Source organism: Ostrea edulis, chromosome 10 (assembly GCF_947568905.1).
Source record: "Ostrea edulis chromosome 10, xbOstEdul1.1, whole genome shotgun sequence".
Lineage (NCBI taxonomy): Eukaryota > Metazoa > Mollusca > Bivalvia > Ostreida > Ostreidae > Ostrea > Ostrea edulis.
Window position 1 is genome coordinate 2,690,493 of NC_079173.1, and position 16,072 is coordinate 2,706,564.

General features: G+C 37.5%; 2 protein-coding genes across 2 annotated transcripts in view; one reads left to right on the plus strand and one right to left on the minus strand.

Annotated features, from left to right (window-relative positions):
* The window catches only part of LOC125666322 (atrial natriuretic peptide receptor 1-like), a 48,970-nt gene extending 46,136 nt beyond the window's left edge, over positions 1-2,834 (plus strand). Inside the window, exons 17-19 of the mRNA XM_048899500.2 lie at positions 220-318; positions 776-867; positions 2,277-2,834. Coding sequence (XP_048755457.2) covers positions 220-318; positions 776-867; positions 2,277-2,351 — 266 coding nt within the window. The 3' untranslated portion in view covers positions 2,352-2,834. The remainder of the gene's footprint in view (positions 1-219; positions 319-775; positions 868-2,276) is intronic.
* Positions 2,835-9,090: 6,256 nt separating this feature from the next.
* Positions 9,091-15,815, minus strand: LOC125666555 (uncharacterized). Its single transcript, XM_048899728.2, has 3 exons — positions 15,587-15,815; positions 11,568-11,732; positions 9,091-9,341 (listed from the first exon to the last, which is right to left on the minus strand). Exons 1-3 carry the CDS (start codon positions 15,813-15,815, stop codon positions 9,091-9,093), a joined length of 645 nt encoding a protein of 214 aa, XP_048755685.2.
* Between the last annotated feature and the right edge of the window lie 257 nt (positions 15,816-16,072).

Consider the following 16,072-nt stretch of genomic DNA (forward strand, 5'->3'; position numbering starts at 1 on the left):
ATTTTAGGACCGGTTTGTGCTGGAGTGGTTGGTCGTAGAATGTATAATTAGATATTTTAGGACCGGTCTGTGCTGGAGTGGTTGGTCGTAGAATGTATATTTAGATATTTTAGGACCAGTTTGTGCTGGAGTGGTTGGTCGTAGAATGTATAATTAAATATTTTAGGACCGGTTTTTGCTGGAGTGGTTGGTCGTAGAATGTATAATTAGATATTTTAGGTCCGGTTTGTGCTGGAGTGGTTGGTCGTAAAATGCCGCGGTACTGCCTGTTTGGTGACACAGTGAATACAGCGTCACGAATGGAGTCCAACGGACAGGGTAAGAACATGCCTTTCGTATTGTATATGATATTTGTTACAAATAACCGAAAGTTCTCTGTGTTTCATGTATTTGTGTACAAAATATGAATATATATACAAAACATGCGAACAAACGATACAAAATAAATATAAGCCAGTTGAAGAAATTATTTGTCCTATCTATGTATTTGGTTTCAGACGTCTCCTGTAAAGAATCGATTGGACTCTATACAAATTAGCTCGGTACATCGTGTTGGTAAATTATCTCGGTACATCGTGTTGGTAATTTATCTCGGTACATCGTGTTGGTAATTTATCTCGGTACATCGTGTTGGTAATTTATCTCAGTACATCGTGTTGGTAATTTATCTCGGTACATCGTGTTGGTAATTTATCTCGGTACATATATACCACAGTAGTTCCTGTCAATGTAATAGTTCTGTTATTCATCTTTAATATGGATGTTCATTTTAAAGCCATGAAGATACACTGCAGTGAAAGCACACGGAATCTTCTTAATGGACACCATGAATTTGTGTTAGAAAAGAGAGGGAATCTACAGATCAAGGTAAGGAGGGGTTCACTATGATGCGACAAGAGAGAGGGAATCTACATATTAGGGTAAGGAGGGGTTCACTATGATGTGACAAGAGAGAGGGAATCTACAGATTAAGGTAAGTAGGGGTTCACTATAATATGACAAGAGAGAGGGAATCTACAGATTAAGGTAAGGAGGGGTTCACTACAATGTGACAAGAGAGAGAGAGAGAATCTACAGATTAACATAAGGAGGGGTTCACTACAATGTGACAAGAGAGAGAGAGAATCTACAGATTAACATAAGGAGGGGTTCACTACAATGTGACAAGAGAGAGAGAATCTACAGATTAACATAAGGAGGGGTTCACTACAATGTGACAAGAGAGAGAGAATCTACAGATTAAGATAAGGAGGGGTTCACTATAATGTGACAAGAGAGAGGGAATCTACAAATCAAGGTAAGGACGGGTTCAATTAAGAATTATCTCCCTCATGCATAGCTCTTATCCTTGGACGAATTTGGCTCCACTTTTTTGGCACGCTGTTTTTGGCTATATTTAGCTCTAAAACTTCATAGTTATTTCGGATTTCAAACATTTCGGTTGAGCATCACTGAAGAGACATTATTTGTCGAAATGCGCATCTGGTGCATCAAAATTGGTACCGTATAAGTTTTACATTAAGGTAAGGAGGGGTTCACTATAATGTGACAAGAGAGAGGGAATCTACAGATTAAGGTAAGGAGGGGTTCACTATGATGTGACAAGAGAGAGGGAATCTACAGATTAAGGTAAGAAGGGTTCACTATAATATGACAAGAGGGAGGGAATCTACAGATTAAGGTAAGGAGGGGGTTCAATATAATGTGACAAGAGACAGGGAATCTACAGATTAATGTGAGGAGGGGTTCACTATGGTGTGACAAGAGAGAGGGAATCTACAGATTAATGTGAGGAGGGGTTCACTATGGTGTGACAAGAGAGAGGGAATCTGCAGATCAAGATTGATTTTTTTTTTCATATTATGTAAAGTCCCACTGGAGAAACTTTCACTCAAATGGAGAGGTTACCATGACCGATGAAGGGTTGACAAAGTTAGGCCTATGCCTGGCGCTTACGGCCTTTGAGGGGGAGGGATCTTTATCGTGCCACACCTGGTATGACACGGAATCTCGGGTTTTGCGGTCTCATCCGAAGTACCGATCAAGGTAAACAAGGTTCACTATAGCGCGACAAGAGAGAGAGAGAGAGAGAGAGAGAGAGAGAGAATCCATAGATCAAGGTAAGGAGGGGGGTTCACTATAGTGTGGCAGTGTTTGATTTGAAATTAATCAATAAGCATTGTGAATGAAAAAATCATGATGCTGTATGACCTTGAATAAGGACTGTGTTTTATTCTTACCTAGAGCCGTACTTAATTCCCTTATCTAAATTTCAGGGGAAAGGCGTCATGACGACTTACTGGCTTTGCTGTCAAATAGCGAATGCGTCAGACAATGTCACACATGTTTAAACTTTGTCACGTCTAAGTATCAGTATATATCGTGAATGTTTAAACTTTGTCACGTCTAAGTATCAGTATATATCGTGAATATTTAAACTTTGTCACGTCTAAGTATCAGTATGTATCGTGATTGTTTAAACTTTGTCAAGTCTAAGTATCAATATTTATCGTGAATGTTTAAACTTTGTCACGTCTAAGTATCAATATTTATCGTGAATGGTTTTGATTAATTCATGGCATACCCTTTTGCCCACTCGGAACTCAGAAGGGGCGGCTTAATGGACATACAAAGAAGGCCAAAAGTAATTCCAATTTGAATAAATATTTTGTTGCTTTACGTCGTATTCCATATGTTTAGATAGAGGAACGTCACCAAGCGTAGGTTTAGACCCAAGTATTTTATCCCGATTCCTGTTTGAAGCTTTACATTCGGTTTAGTGTACATGTAGTTGTTTATGTATATGTTCCATATTACTAATTTCTAGACGGTGGCTGGTTTCATGGTGTGGTTTACATTTAACATATCAGAAGTTTTATGGTTGTTATAATCTTCTTTGCAAATAAATACTTTCCTTGTGTTGAATGTTGTTTCATGTCTACTATCAAAAATAACATTGTATTTATGGGCGATTTTAACATCGATGAAAATAAGAATTCAAATCTTAAGAACCTAATGAAAACGTACGGACTTCTTCAAATAATTAAAGAGTCCGCTAGAGTAACAAATGACCCCAGCACTCTCATTCACCATATATATGTGTCCGAACCACTGAATGTTTGTAAATCTGGCGTAATACACATAGGCATCAGTGACCATCATCTAGTTTATGCTGTCCGTGGGAAATGAAAGTCTGGTACAAACTGTCACATTAATGTAAAATACCGCAGTTTCCGGAATTTAGAATAGGACCGATTCCATCGTGACGTCCAAGATGTCGATTGGAATCATATTAAAGAAATGAGTGATGTAAATGAAATTTGGTGTGAATTCAACTCTCGTTTCTTCAAAGTCATTGACAAACATATTCCTTTTAAAGATACACGAATAAAGGTGTAATCAGAGGAATGGATAAATGATAAAATATTGAATGAGATGCATAATCGTGAGTACCTACATGGAAGAGCATTACGGTCCAAATCAGAGGATGACTGGGCTTTCTACCGAAACCGTGTCACTCTTAAGATCAGAGAAGCGAAACGGGGCTTTGTGGAGGAGGCAGTTGATCAATGTACCACTCGCCCAAAGGATGTGGTCCAGATTGAAAACATTGTTACCATCGAGGCAGAATTCGACAGCATGTACACATTTGCAAACTGACAACGCTACCATTACCTCTTTTGAATCAATGGCTAATTGTTTTAATGATTTATTTTGTAATGTAGGACATGAAATAGGAAAGCATTTTGATTATTCTTTACCGGATGTGGAACATCTAAAACTGTCAGGTTCATTTAAAATTCCAGAAATTACAATTGAATTTATTGCAAATGAAATTATCAAAATGGCATCTTCGAAAGCCACAGGTATTGATGGTTTGTCTGTAAAACTCTTAAAGTTGTCATTTAATGATATTGGTGATATTTTACATTTTATTTTTAACAAATCCATATCCTCGTGCACATTTGTGGATGCTTGGAAAAGAGCTAGGGTAGTCCCATTGTATAAAGCAGGTGATGAGCATTTGGTAAATAATTACAGACCAGTTTCTATTTTAGCAGTTGTCAGTAAGATTATTGAACGACATGTCTTCAATTCCATTTATGAATATTTATCCGCAAACAAATTAATTACGGATAGTCAATCTGGATTTAGGCCAAGTCATTCATGTGAAACAGCGTTGAATGGTCTTACTGATAAATGGTTCAAAAACATGGACGATGGAAGGCTTACAGGGGTTCTGTCTATTGACTTACGTAAGGCCTTTGATACAGTCAACCATGAAGTACTTTTGCATAAACGTATGTCTTTTGGAATTTGTCACAATACTTTTAAATGGTTTCAATCATATCTTACAAATCGCAAGCAATGTGTCAGTTGGAGAGGTGTGTTATCTAGAGAAAAAAATATCCTTAGGAGTTCCTCAGGGGTCAATTTTAGTTTATTTAATTATCTTTGAAATAAACTCCACGTGTGCATCCCATGATAAAGTATTATCTATATAAACACCTAATAGTTTAGCCTGCTTCACAAATTCAATTCGTACACCATTAATATCTATATTCAACATTCGACATTTCCGTAACCTTTGAGACGTGCCAATAAGCATACAGTGTGATTTTTGAAGATTTATAATGTACCTTCATGACCTCTATTTGACCTTGACCCTTGACCTTAAGGTCAAAATTAAAGGTTTTTTTACAATGGATTCGTGTCTGGGCCATAACTTCTTTGTTCTTTGACATAGGCATACCATATTTGACACATGAGTGTATCACCATGAGACGATGTGTCATGTACCTTCATACCCTCTATATGACCTTGACCTCAAGGTCAAAATTAAAGGTTTTTACAATGGATTCGTGTCAGGGCCATAACTTCTTTGCTCTTTGACATAGGCATACCATATTTGACACATGAGTGTATCACCATGAGACGATGTGTCATGTACCTTCATGACCTCCATATGACCTTGACCTCAAGGTCAACATTAAAGGTTTTTACAATGGATTCGTGTCAGGGCCATGACTTCTTTGACATAGGCATACCATGTTTGACACATGAGTGTATCACCATGAAACGATGTGTCGGGTACCTTCATTACCTCTATATGACCTTGAACTTTGACCTTAATGTCAAAATTGATTATAGGGTTTTGACATAGTCATACCATAAGACATGGATTATCACCATGAGACTATGTGTCATGTACATTTATGACCTCTTTATGACCTTGACCTTTGATCTCAAGGTCAAAATTATAGGTTTATACCATGGATTTGTGTTCGAACTATATCTTCCATTTTCTTCTACACAGGCATACCATATTTTTACACTCAGGAAAGAGGTAATTTATGCCTATTAACAACAACCTTTGGGAGATTGGGGTAATGGGGGTATTCTTAGTGAGCATTGCTCACAGTACCTCTTGTTATATTTACCAAGAGCTAAGACTGAAAATTTTAAACGTTCACACAGCTACTCTTCTGCATTCCTTTGGAACAAACTATCTGAAAATTTTCGAAGCTCTGGTTCAGTTGACATTTTTAAAGCTATGTATTTGATGGAATATTTTCGTAGAAGTAGCACTTAAACATCGTGCTTTCCTCTTTTTGTTCAGGTGTGCCAAATGTAGTTGTGATATGGCACTGTGTGCGCGTGTGTATTATGCTATTTTTTATGTCATGTATTCATATTTAGATAATAATTTATCACTAATTAGGTGTGTCTTACGCTATGTCCCCCCCCCCTTTCCTTTTATATCGTATTCATGTTTAGATACTAATTTTAGATGTTAATTTTATGTTTGTGTATATGTTTTAATGCAGGACCACAATGGAAACTTGCTATATGCTAATTTGTGTTATCCTGGATAAATAAAGGTTATTATTATTATTATTATCATGTCATTTACTAAATCGTTATTTTAATTTTAACAACTACGGATTACTCCATTTACCTGATCAAGACAGAAAGCTCATGGTGAATGTGACTGGTTTATTCCTAGATACCTGATCCATGGTATTTCCAAGTGTCCGCGTTTTCCTTTTCTCGATTTATTATTATTTATATGATTTATCATTATTTATATGATTTGTGACACATGCACAACACGTTGAAGTCCAAACACTTCAATGCTTCCTACATCTTCAATGATGCTTATGTTTGTAGTCATTGCTGTAGGTAAAATGATATACAGTCTAGTGTCGTTCAGGAAATATCATGGTACTAATGAAGAGATTGTAAAGTTAGACACGTACTGTGTGGTATCCCTGCAATCGCGGCAAGCTACTGACAAACAAGTTAATGGTGTAGGGGTTTCAATAGTCTCGTTTAAAGTCAGCATTTCGCAAACCCAATGGTCGTTATAACGATCTAGTTTGCCAGTGCGGCCTATCGTTGAGTCAAATCTTGTCTGATATGTTTCCTACCGATTGTAAGACCGTTCTTGGCACACTGATTTTGACTATGGATAACTCCGTTTACCTGATGAAGATATATGGCTAACGGCGTGTGTATATATATATATATATATATATATATATATATATATATGAGGTACATGTACGTTAATAAAATTAGTACAAATGTATCTACTGATGGAATAAAGATGTTTAAGTGAAAACAAACATCTGAAGAACCTCTGGAATGCAATTAAAATCACACAAGATTGAATAAAAGCCTTCAAATATCTCTCTTTAATATCATAATGTGGTGATAACCACAATGTTTGGTATCATAATTTACATGTAGTATTGATACATACAAGGTTTAAAAACATCATTGTAATGTATAGCATAATATAATGTTACTTGGATGAAATTTCAAGAGTGATGAACACCGTGACAGTTATTATATGCACGGAGTACGTACACGTGACGTCCACACTAAAGTGGTGGACAAATGTGCGTGTTTCGCCAATGGTTTTTACGCTTGTTATGTATCTTCGACATTTTGAACAAGATGAATATTTTGCATGTAAATTTTCACTGTTCACATATTTACGATGTGTAGATATCAGTCTTGTTCAAGAAACCGTTGGTACTTCAAATTACTACAAATAAGCTTAAATTTGCACTTTTAGATATTTTTATAAACGACAATTCTACACGTCAAGCAACAACACTTTTTTTAAAATTCAAACAAGATTCTTGTTAAATATAGGACGATTATTTGAACAGCTGAGAATATTCCAACAGAAATGAAAGTAATATATACATGTATATAGAAAGAAATTAATTTTATTTTTGAAAAAAAAAACATATGAGGGCCTGAACTGCGAGGCTTTACGTCAGCATACGTCATGACGTCACGAGGCGCGTTACAGCGTCACAGTTCATGCACTATTTTCTCTCTCTCAAAAACTAGAATATATTCCTGAACAAGGACATCTAAAATCCCCGCGGTACCCTAGTGAGCAGGGCCCTCCCTTCACAATCGGAAGTATCGAGTTCTACTTTCGACCCCAGCGACGCATCAAACGTCAAATGTTTATCATCGGTTGTGAATTGTTTTAACCGCCCGACATTACAGGATCTCTCGGATATGACCTCGAAAAAGGCGGTAGGCGTTGGCACGATAAAGAACTCTTTTATCCACATGCTTTGTATTGCGGAGTTTACCTAAAACTGGATATGCTTTATGTCAGTGAAAAATTACCAGCTGGTATGTACAACAACATACAAACAAACAGAAAACATTCTCAACTCATCACCTAATGAATTATCATTCCACAGAAAACATTCTCAACTCAACATCTAATCAATTATCATTCCACTGAAAACATTCTCAACTCATCACCTAATCAATTATCATTCCACTGAAAACATTCTCAACTCATCACCTAATCAATTATCATTCCACTGAAAACATTCTCAACTCATCACCTAATCAATTATCATTCCACTGAAAACATTCTCAACTCATCACCTAATCAATTATCATTCCACAGAAAACATTCTCAACTCATCACCTAATCAATTATCATTCCACAGAAAACATTCTCAACTCAACATCTAATCAATTATCATTCCACTGAAAACATTCTCAACTCAACACCTAATCAATTATCATTCCACTGAAAACATTCTCAACTCATCACCTAATCAATTATCATTCCACAGAAAACATTCTCAACTCAACACCTAATCAATTATCATTCCACTGAAAACATTCTCAACTCAACATCTAATCAATTATCATTCCACTGAAAACATTCTCAACTCAACACCTAATCAATTATCATTCCACTGAAAACATTCTCAACTCATCACCTAATCAATTATCATTCCACTGAAAACATTCTCAACTCATCACCTAATGAATTATCATTCCACTGAAAACATTCTCAACTCATCACCTAATCAATTATCATTCCACTGAAAACATTCTCAACTCAACATCTAATCAATTATCATTCCACTGAAAACATTCTCAACTCAACACCTAATCAATTATCATTCCACTGAAAACATTCTCAACTCATCACCTAATCAATTATCATTCCACTGAAAACATTCTCAACTCATCACCTAATCAATTATCATTCCACAGAAAACATTCTCAACTCAACATTTAATCAATTATCATTCCACAGAAAACATTCTCAACTCATCACCTAATCAATTATCATTCCACAGAAAACATTCTCAACTCAACATCTAATCAATTATCATTCCACAGAAAACATTCTCAACTCATCACCTAATCAATTATCATTCCATAGAAAACATTCTCAACTCATCACCTAATCAATTATCATTCCACAGAAAACATTCTCAACTCATCACCTAATCAATTATCATTCCACAGAAAACATTCTCAACTCATCACCTAATCAATTATCATTCCACTGAAAACATTCTCAACTCATCACCTAATCAATTATCATTCCACAGAAAACATTCTCAACTCATCACCTAATCAATTATCATTCCACAGAAAACATTCTCAACTCATCACCTAATCAATTATCATTCCACAGAAAACATTCTCAACTCATCACCTAATCAATTATCATTCCACAGAAAACATTCTCAACTCATCACCTAATCAATTATCATTCCACAGAAAACATTCTCAACTCATCACCTAATCAATTATCATTCCACAGAAAACATTTCTGACATAGCGCCTCCCACTGGATGTTAGTGCCCAGAAATACCCGGTGTTAAATTGCTTGATCTTGATACTGTCTACTTTCGGTCCGGGTTTGAGATAACCGACATCCTTCCATTTTGTGTAACCTAGCTCATGTCCATTATCATCTACCCAGTGTGATGAGTTCCAATTCCCTTGAATGTAAGCGGATTTTGTCGATGAATAGGAAGGAGTTGCCTTTTCTGAAAAACAAATAGCTAAGACACAAGTTTGTAAATATTGGTCTACTTACATGTCATTATGTAGTATTAAAACATTGTTGTGACGTCAGTTCATTGTTTTGACAGTACTTTATTTTTCATACTGTACTGAACGTAGTCCAGTATTATTAAGAGCAGTCCAGTATTATTAAGAGCAGGCCAATATTATGAAAAATACTGGACTGGCAGTAAAAACCAGGAACAAAGACCACTCTTTGTTGTTCGAGAAAACATATTTATTATTTATCAAATACAATATTCAAGGCATGAAATATTCCAGTAAATTATACGAAATGAGTGTTTCATGAATAATCCGATATAATCCGGATATGAAATCGTTAAGGCACCACAGTTATAAATCCATGTCACAATCATTCATTTAAACACATGCACATTAAAGTCGCAAATTCACTGTTACATCCCCGGCAATGATGTTTATTTCTTTTCTCGATCCAAAGGAAACACTTTCATTGAGCTTCACTTTTTTCGGCTCCGACGGGGACACTGTGGACGGTTTCTGAATTAAATCACTAACACTCTGTAATTGTTAATCGGAGGTGCGTTTGTAGTTGCGAATCGCAGATGACCTGACGAATCTTTTATTTGCTCTCAAATGATGCTGCAGTGATATGATTATTTCATACACTGTATTCGGATAGTACTCTTTTCCTGCCTTATTTCGTACTTCAAGAATAAAGAATTTCAATGCCGAATTCAAATGTTCATTAGACATAGTCAGAAGTTCGCCGTGCCATTTCCGCGCGGTTTTCCAAGAATTAAAGACGCTCACTGCCCAACGTGTCTTGTTAATGGTATTGACAGGTTTGGAGTTCAAAACAAAGTCTTGTACATCGTGTTCCTGTAAAGGCAATGCAAATCGCTCGAAATTGTCCACTTTCTCTATTTCCTGTGAGGCCTGAACTAAGAGGTCATTGTCTGCATCTGATATATCAGAAAAACAGTCACTTTTAAGGTCAAAGTTCAATTTAAAATTTGGTTTCTTCCTTCTTTCTTCCTCTAAATCCAGAATATCATTCAAAATAGCATCAGAATTCTCGTCTGCTAAATCCGTAGTAGTATTGCGAAATTTATTTTGAGTAAGAGGGTAGTCATCATCTGAGTCCATTTCTTCAAGGCACCCGGACTAAATGCTAAAAGACGGATGCGGCTTCTGTTTTTATACCAGTTATAAGCCTATGTGTCAGTATCATATTACTAGGGTTCCCAGAAAGGAACGGGGGAAATCAATGTTTTGTTTTATCTAAAACATTCTTTCCGAACACCCTTTACGTCCCCTCATTCACCCAAAAAAGAAAATCTGTTTTGTTGAGTACAGTCTTCAGACAATAGAAGCGTTCGAATCGCTTTCCATGAAGAACAAAACCCTGTTTTGAGGAGTACCGTATTATGACAATTGAAATGATGAGCTAACAGTTTTTTTGTGAATTAAAGACAAGATTTGACCTTGTGTGTCATTAAAGTTTATGAATTCCTAATATATCAAAATTATTAAAAACAAATCAGAGACGAAAGGTGTAAATATATTTGTCTATACCAATGATTATTTGTACGTGGGTTTTTTGTGTGCGTTTGAATGCATTTGTTTTTAGATAGAACAATGTTTTAAGTAAGATACAAGACTCGATGGTCTATTGTGTCAGATACGGGACTGATCACTCGCCGCTACGCGGCTCGTGCCAGTCCCGTATCTGACATAATAGACCATCTTCGTCTTGTATCCCTTACTTAAATAACACCGATGATGACTACAGCGCTCACATTTTGATGAAAAGTGAAGCTTTCGAACAGTGATCAATCTCATAACTCCTATAAACAATACAAAATAAGTAGTTTGGCAAACACGGACCCCTGGTCACACTAGAGGTGGGAACAGGTGCCTAGGAGGGGTTAGCAACCCCTGTCGACCCTATATCTTGATCAGGTAAACGGAGTTATTCGTAGTTAAAATGAGTGTGCCAAGAAGGGTCTAACAATCGGTATGAAATACGTCAGACAGCATTTGACCCATGATAGGTTGTATTGGCAAACTAGATTGTTATAACGACTATAGAATTTGCGAAATGCTGACTTTAAACGAGACTGTTGAAATCCCTGCATCATCAACTTGCCTCGATTTCAACAATTATTGACACCAACGTGTTGTGCTATAAAGTGTTTTGTGTATCAGAAAATAAAACACTGACAAACCTAAAAGAGCCTCTATAAACGCTTGTATCCCCGGCGTAGTAACGGGAACCAGACCGGAACCCAGCGTGTCACAGTACTCTCTTCCCGCCTCTTTTGTTCGCTCTCCGCCATCGTGGAAGCAAAGACCATCAATCCCAGAATATGTGAAGTCATCCGGGCATTTTCCTACACGCACAATATAAAAGCATTTCTCATCATCTATCACTCAATATCATCAATAAGGCGTGTACTATTTCTGTTTGTGTCACATACAATGACTCTGTAATGGTATATTTGTGTGAATGACCCTATGTGATGGGATAGTTGTGAGAATGACCCTATGTGATGGGATATTTGTGAGAATGACCCTATGTGATGGGATATTTGTGGGAATGACCCTATGTGATGGGATATTTGTGGGAATGACCCTATGTGATGGGATATTTGTTGGAATGATCCTATGTGATGGGATATTTGTTGGAATGACCCTATGTGATGGGATCTATGCAGGAATGACACTATGTGATGGGATCTATGTAGGAATGACCCTATGTGATGGGATCTTTGTTGGAATGACCCTATGTGAAAAAGATCTTGACAGGAAAAGAACCCTTGTCAGAGTTAATGGACACAAAACGGGAATGTAAATGAATGTTAAATTATAAGCATTATCCCCCCCCCCCATTTCTACACGATTGTTTTCCACTGTTTTAATTCATTTATTCATTTATCTATTTATTTGGCTGGCGGGTGTTGGAATATCCAATATACAGAAAATGCTTCATACATTGATTTTGCACCTGAAATTTAAAGAGATTTTATATCACATGACCTATTTCGGAGTTTCTAAAAACGTTACAATAGCTAGCATACTTTTCACTACGTCATCAAATTACTAGTGCACGTACCCTACCCCCACCCCGTAAATCATTATATTTGTTCCTGCAAAATAGAACTATATTCCCTGATGAAATATTGGTATGTGCATTCAAGGTGAGGGTGTTCAAAGGGTGACCGCCCAGTATTCCGACGGTCAAACGGTGGATTCTGAGTGTGTCTTCCCGTTCTCTTTGTAATTTTTGCTTCCCTTGTACATAAGCCTTTTGAGTTTACAAAATGCTGACCTCCTGATATTATTGCATAAAAAATTATGTTTTCCGTCCCGTTTTCTATTCCCCGTCCTAGCAACAAAACAAATGTATAGAGTTATATTTAGACTCACTACATATCAATAATAATTTTTAATAACACATGTATATATATTTTAACGAATTGCATTCATTTAATATGGTTTACTATCTAACTTTTTCCATTATTGAAAGTACTCGCACCTCAGCAGTTAGAGATAAAATAAAAGGTTAAGAGCTCTTCCTGCTTTCAAATTTCTCGGACACCAGTTTCTTAAAACAATGTATCTATACCCAAAGGCGGATCCATCGCCAGCGACCCCACCCCTTGTTTAGTGTGTTTCGCCAGACCTCTGAGACTGTAACTCTCCGTTCTGAAATTTATTGATCTGAAACTAATTGCACATGTTATTTAATCAACTTCGGATATGTATATTTTGCTTATTCACCACCCCCTCCCCCCCCCCCCTTTCCAGCTTTTAAAACTGTGTATCAGTCAAGCTGAAAGCCTACATCAAAGGGGAAGCGAATTTTATTTAGATGTGGCAATTTTCACAGGGGCCTAAGATACCATTTCTAATAAAAGAGTTCGGTTATACAATCAACCTAATTAAAATTAGATGTTGGATCCGCTCGCATATTCGCTACACAAACATCTAACAACATCCCGTAGAGGGTCACGTCAGAGTTCAAATTCGATTGACCAATGAAATCACCGCTGGCAAAATCATTGAATGTTTGTTGAAGCCGATAAGTCTAGAGTGATACCGAATTTGACCTCTGACGTGACCCTCTATGGGATGTTTTTAGATGTTTGTGTAGCGAGTATGCAAGCGGATCCAACAGTCATCTAATTTCAATTAGATTGGTTATACAATCTGTTTCGTTTCATTTCGGTGGGTTTTCGTTTCGGTAGATTTCGTTTCGTTTCGCACTTTACAGGTACCCACCTACATCTACATGTATATATTTCGGCATCGTCGAAAGCCCACGGTTGATTACGCTTCTTTCTTTTCTCCATCACCCGTGGGTTCATTCATTCCTACTTGCTGTGTGTGTGTCTGTATGTATGTCTGTCTGTATGTATGCTGAATTTAAGGAACATTTTCATCGTGTCTTTATAGAGAGCTATGTAGATACATGTAGGTATACATATATATACAGATATCTATAGGCTTGTAGGGAGGGCTGACAGCGGATAATCGTCAGGTACGTAGCAACAGAGGAAGGGGGGGGGGGCTGATCCCTTCCCCACTTTTTAAAAAAAATTCCCTTTCTTCTTTTTTAAATGTTAAAACTCTTTTTGATTCGGCTGCCCTCCCCCCCCCCACCACCACCACCAATCCTTTCTTGCTGGGCTTCCCCTTTCAAAAACGATGCCACGCGCCTGCTCGTGTCCCCTTAACATTTTCAAAAGTAGGGAGTGGGGACAAGAGTATGTATGTGCCCCCTCCTTACACTTCTGGGACCCAAACGAGATCCTCATCTTTATATCAAATGTTGTTTGATAACATCCTCCCCTTAATTCTAGTGCAAGAAATTTCTGTTCAAAAATTGTTATTTGCTATAAAGAAAGGTATACCATAAAATTGGTATAAAATTCGGATAAACAGATTTGCGTTGAAAAACTTAGATAGGCTCTGATTGGCGCATAATTGCATTATTGTCGTCCCATACAAAAATTGATTTCCTTATTGATTGTGTTATGCCCCGTTATACAGAAAATTTTCATTTAATAAACTTTTGCCCGTGGATGGGGGGGGGGGGGGGGGGGGGGACTTGAGGCCCACTTCAAACTTTTAAGACTGAGCAGGGTATATGGATTCCTACCATTTTTAGCTTGTTATTTCAGGGGTTGGGGGTGATTATGTAGGTTTCCGTCGCCATCTTCATGACGTTTATGTGGAAAATTTTGGAATTGAATCCCATTTTAGCATGTGCCCCAATCTAAGTTTTGTGCTCTCCTACCAACACTTTACGGTATTTGACTACGGCATTGGCGTTGCCTTATAGCTAAAAACAAATTCGTCAGAACAAATCGCTAATTCGTCCGAAAAAATAGCTAATTCGTCCGAACGAATTACTAATTTGTCCGAACAAATAGCTAATTCGTCCGAACAAATTGCTAATTTGTCCGAACGATTTTCTATTTCGTCCGAACAAATAGCTAATTCGTCCGAACGAATAATATATTTATATATGGCCTTTTTACGCCGCCGTAAGTTCACACTTGAATGGTTTTGGTCAGAAATTGATTGTCTGATTTATAATCAGGCCGTGTCGATTTTGGCGGTTTCTGGTAATTTCCTTAAAATAATGCCTGACATGAATAAATTTTAACTCTATTAATTAACATTTTTGGTGATGGTCAACATGTCGGACTATCGGACCGTCGGAATATTGAACCGTCGGACTACCTGCCCGTCGGACTATCGGACCGTCGGAATACTGGGCTTGAACCGTTAAAAGACAGGTTCGCTTCCTATCCCTCTCATATCTTCTTGCTTGTATTCCAGCTTCCTATATCCGGGTTAGAATAGGTCCTCAGTACCCCTTGCCTGTCGTAAAAGACGACTAAATGGGGCGGTCCTTCGGAGGAGACCGCAAAAACCGAGGTCCCGTGTCACAGCAGGTGTGACACGATAAAGATCTCTCCCTGCTCAAAGGCCGTAAGCGCCGAACATAGGCCCTAATGTTGCAGCCCTTCACCGGCAGTGATGACGTCTCCATATCGGTGAAATATTCTCGAGAGGGACACTAAGCAATATTCAATCAATCTTATTGCTTGTACTCCAGCTTCTTTTGTAATTAACCCTTTATATATACATACAATGTAAATGAGTCACATGTTTAACCAAATTGATATGCATAAACTGAGATATACACTTTGAAAAGAACACCTCTATCTCCTACCTCCGACTTTAAGGTAATACCTCCAGCCATCCTCAACAGACGACCCCGCGAGTGAGATGACAACAGAGTTGAACATTCGGCAGTGGCCCACCGATCTCCGATACTGAATGGACAAACAATTAACATTAACTGAACACTGAAAGGCGCAGTCTAAAACATCAGTGTCGACGTGCGTCTGCAAGATGTCGCTGTCAAAACGGAAATTATCGAATCTGACGTCAACCTTCATGTATTCTGTGAACGCATCACACCCGGGACACCAGAGAACGTGCCCCAGAAAGCAGAAGACTGTGTATTTCATTTTAAGTTTCCGATCTCTTAAGCGATCTCTTACAACGTGCATTCCTCTACTGACACGAAATGTATGTTATTGAATAACCCAATCAGTAATGGATTACTATAAACATTCGCATACACTGTATAGATTGTCGTGTCATCAATTGTACAATAATGAAAATAAAATCAACTCACGCCAACACATTCAAA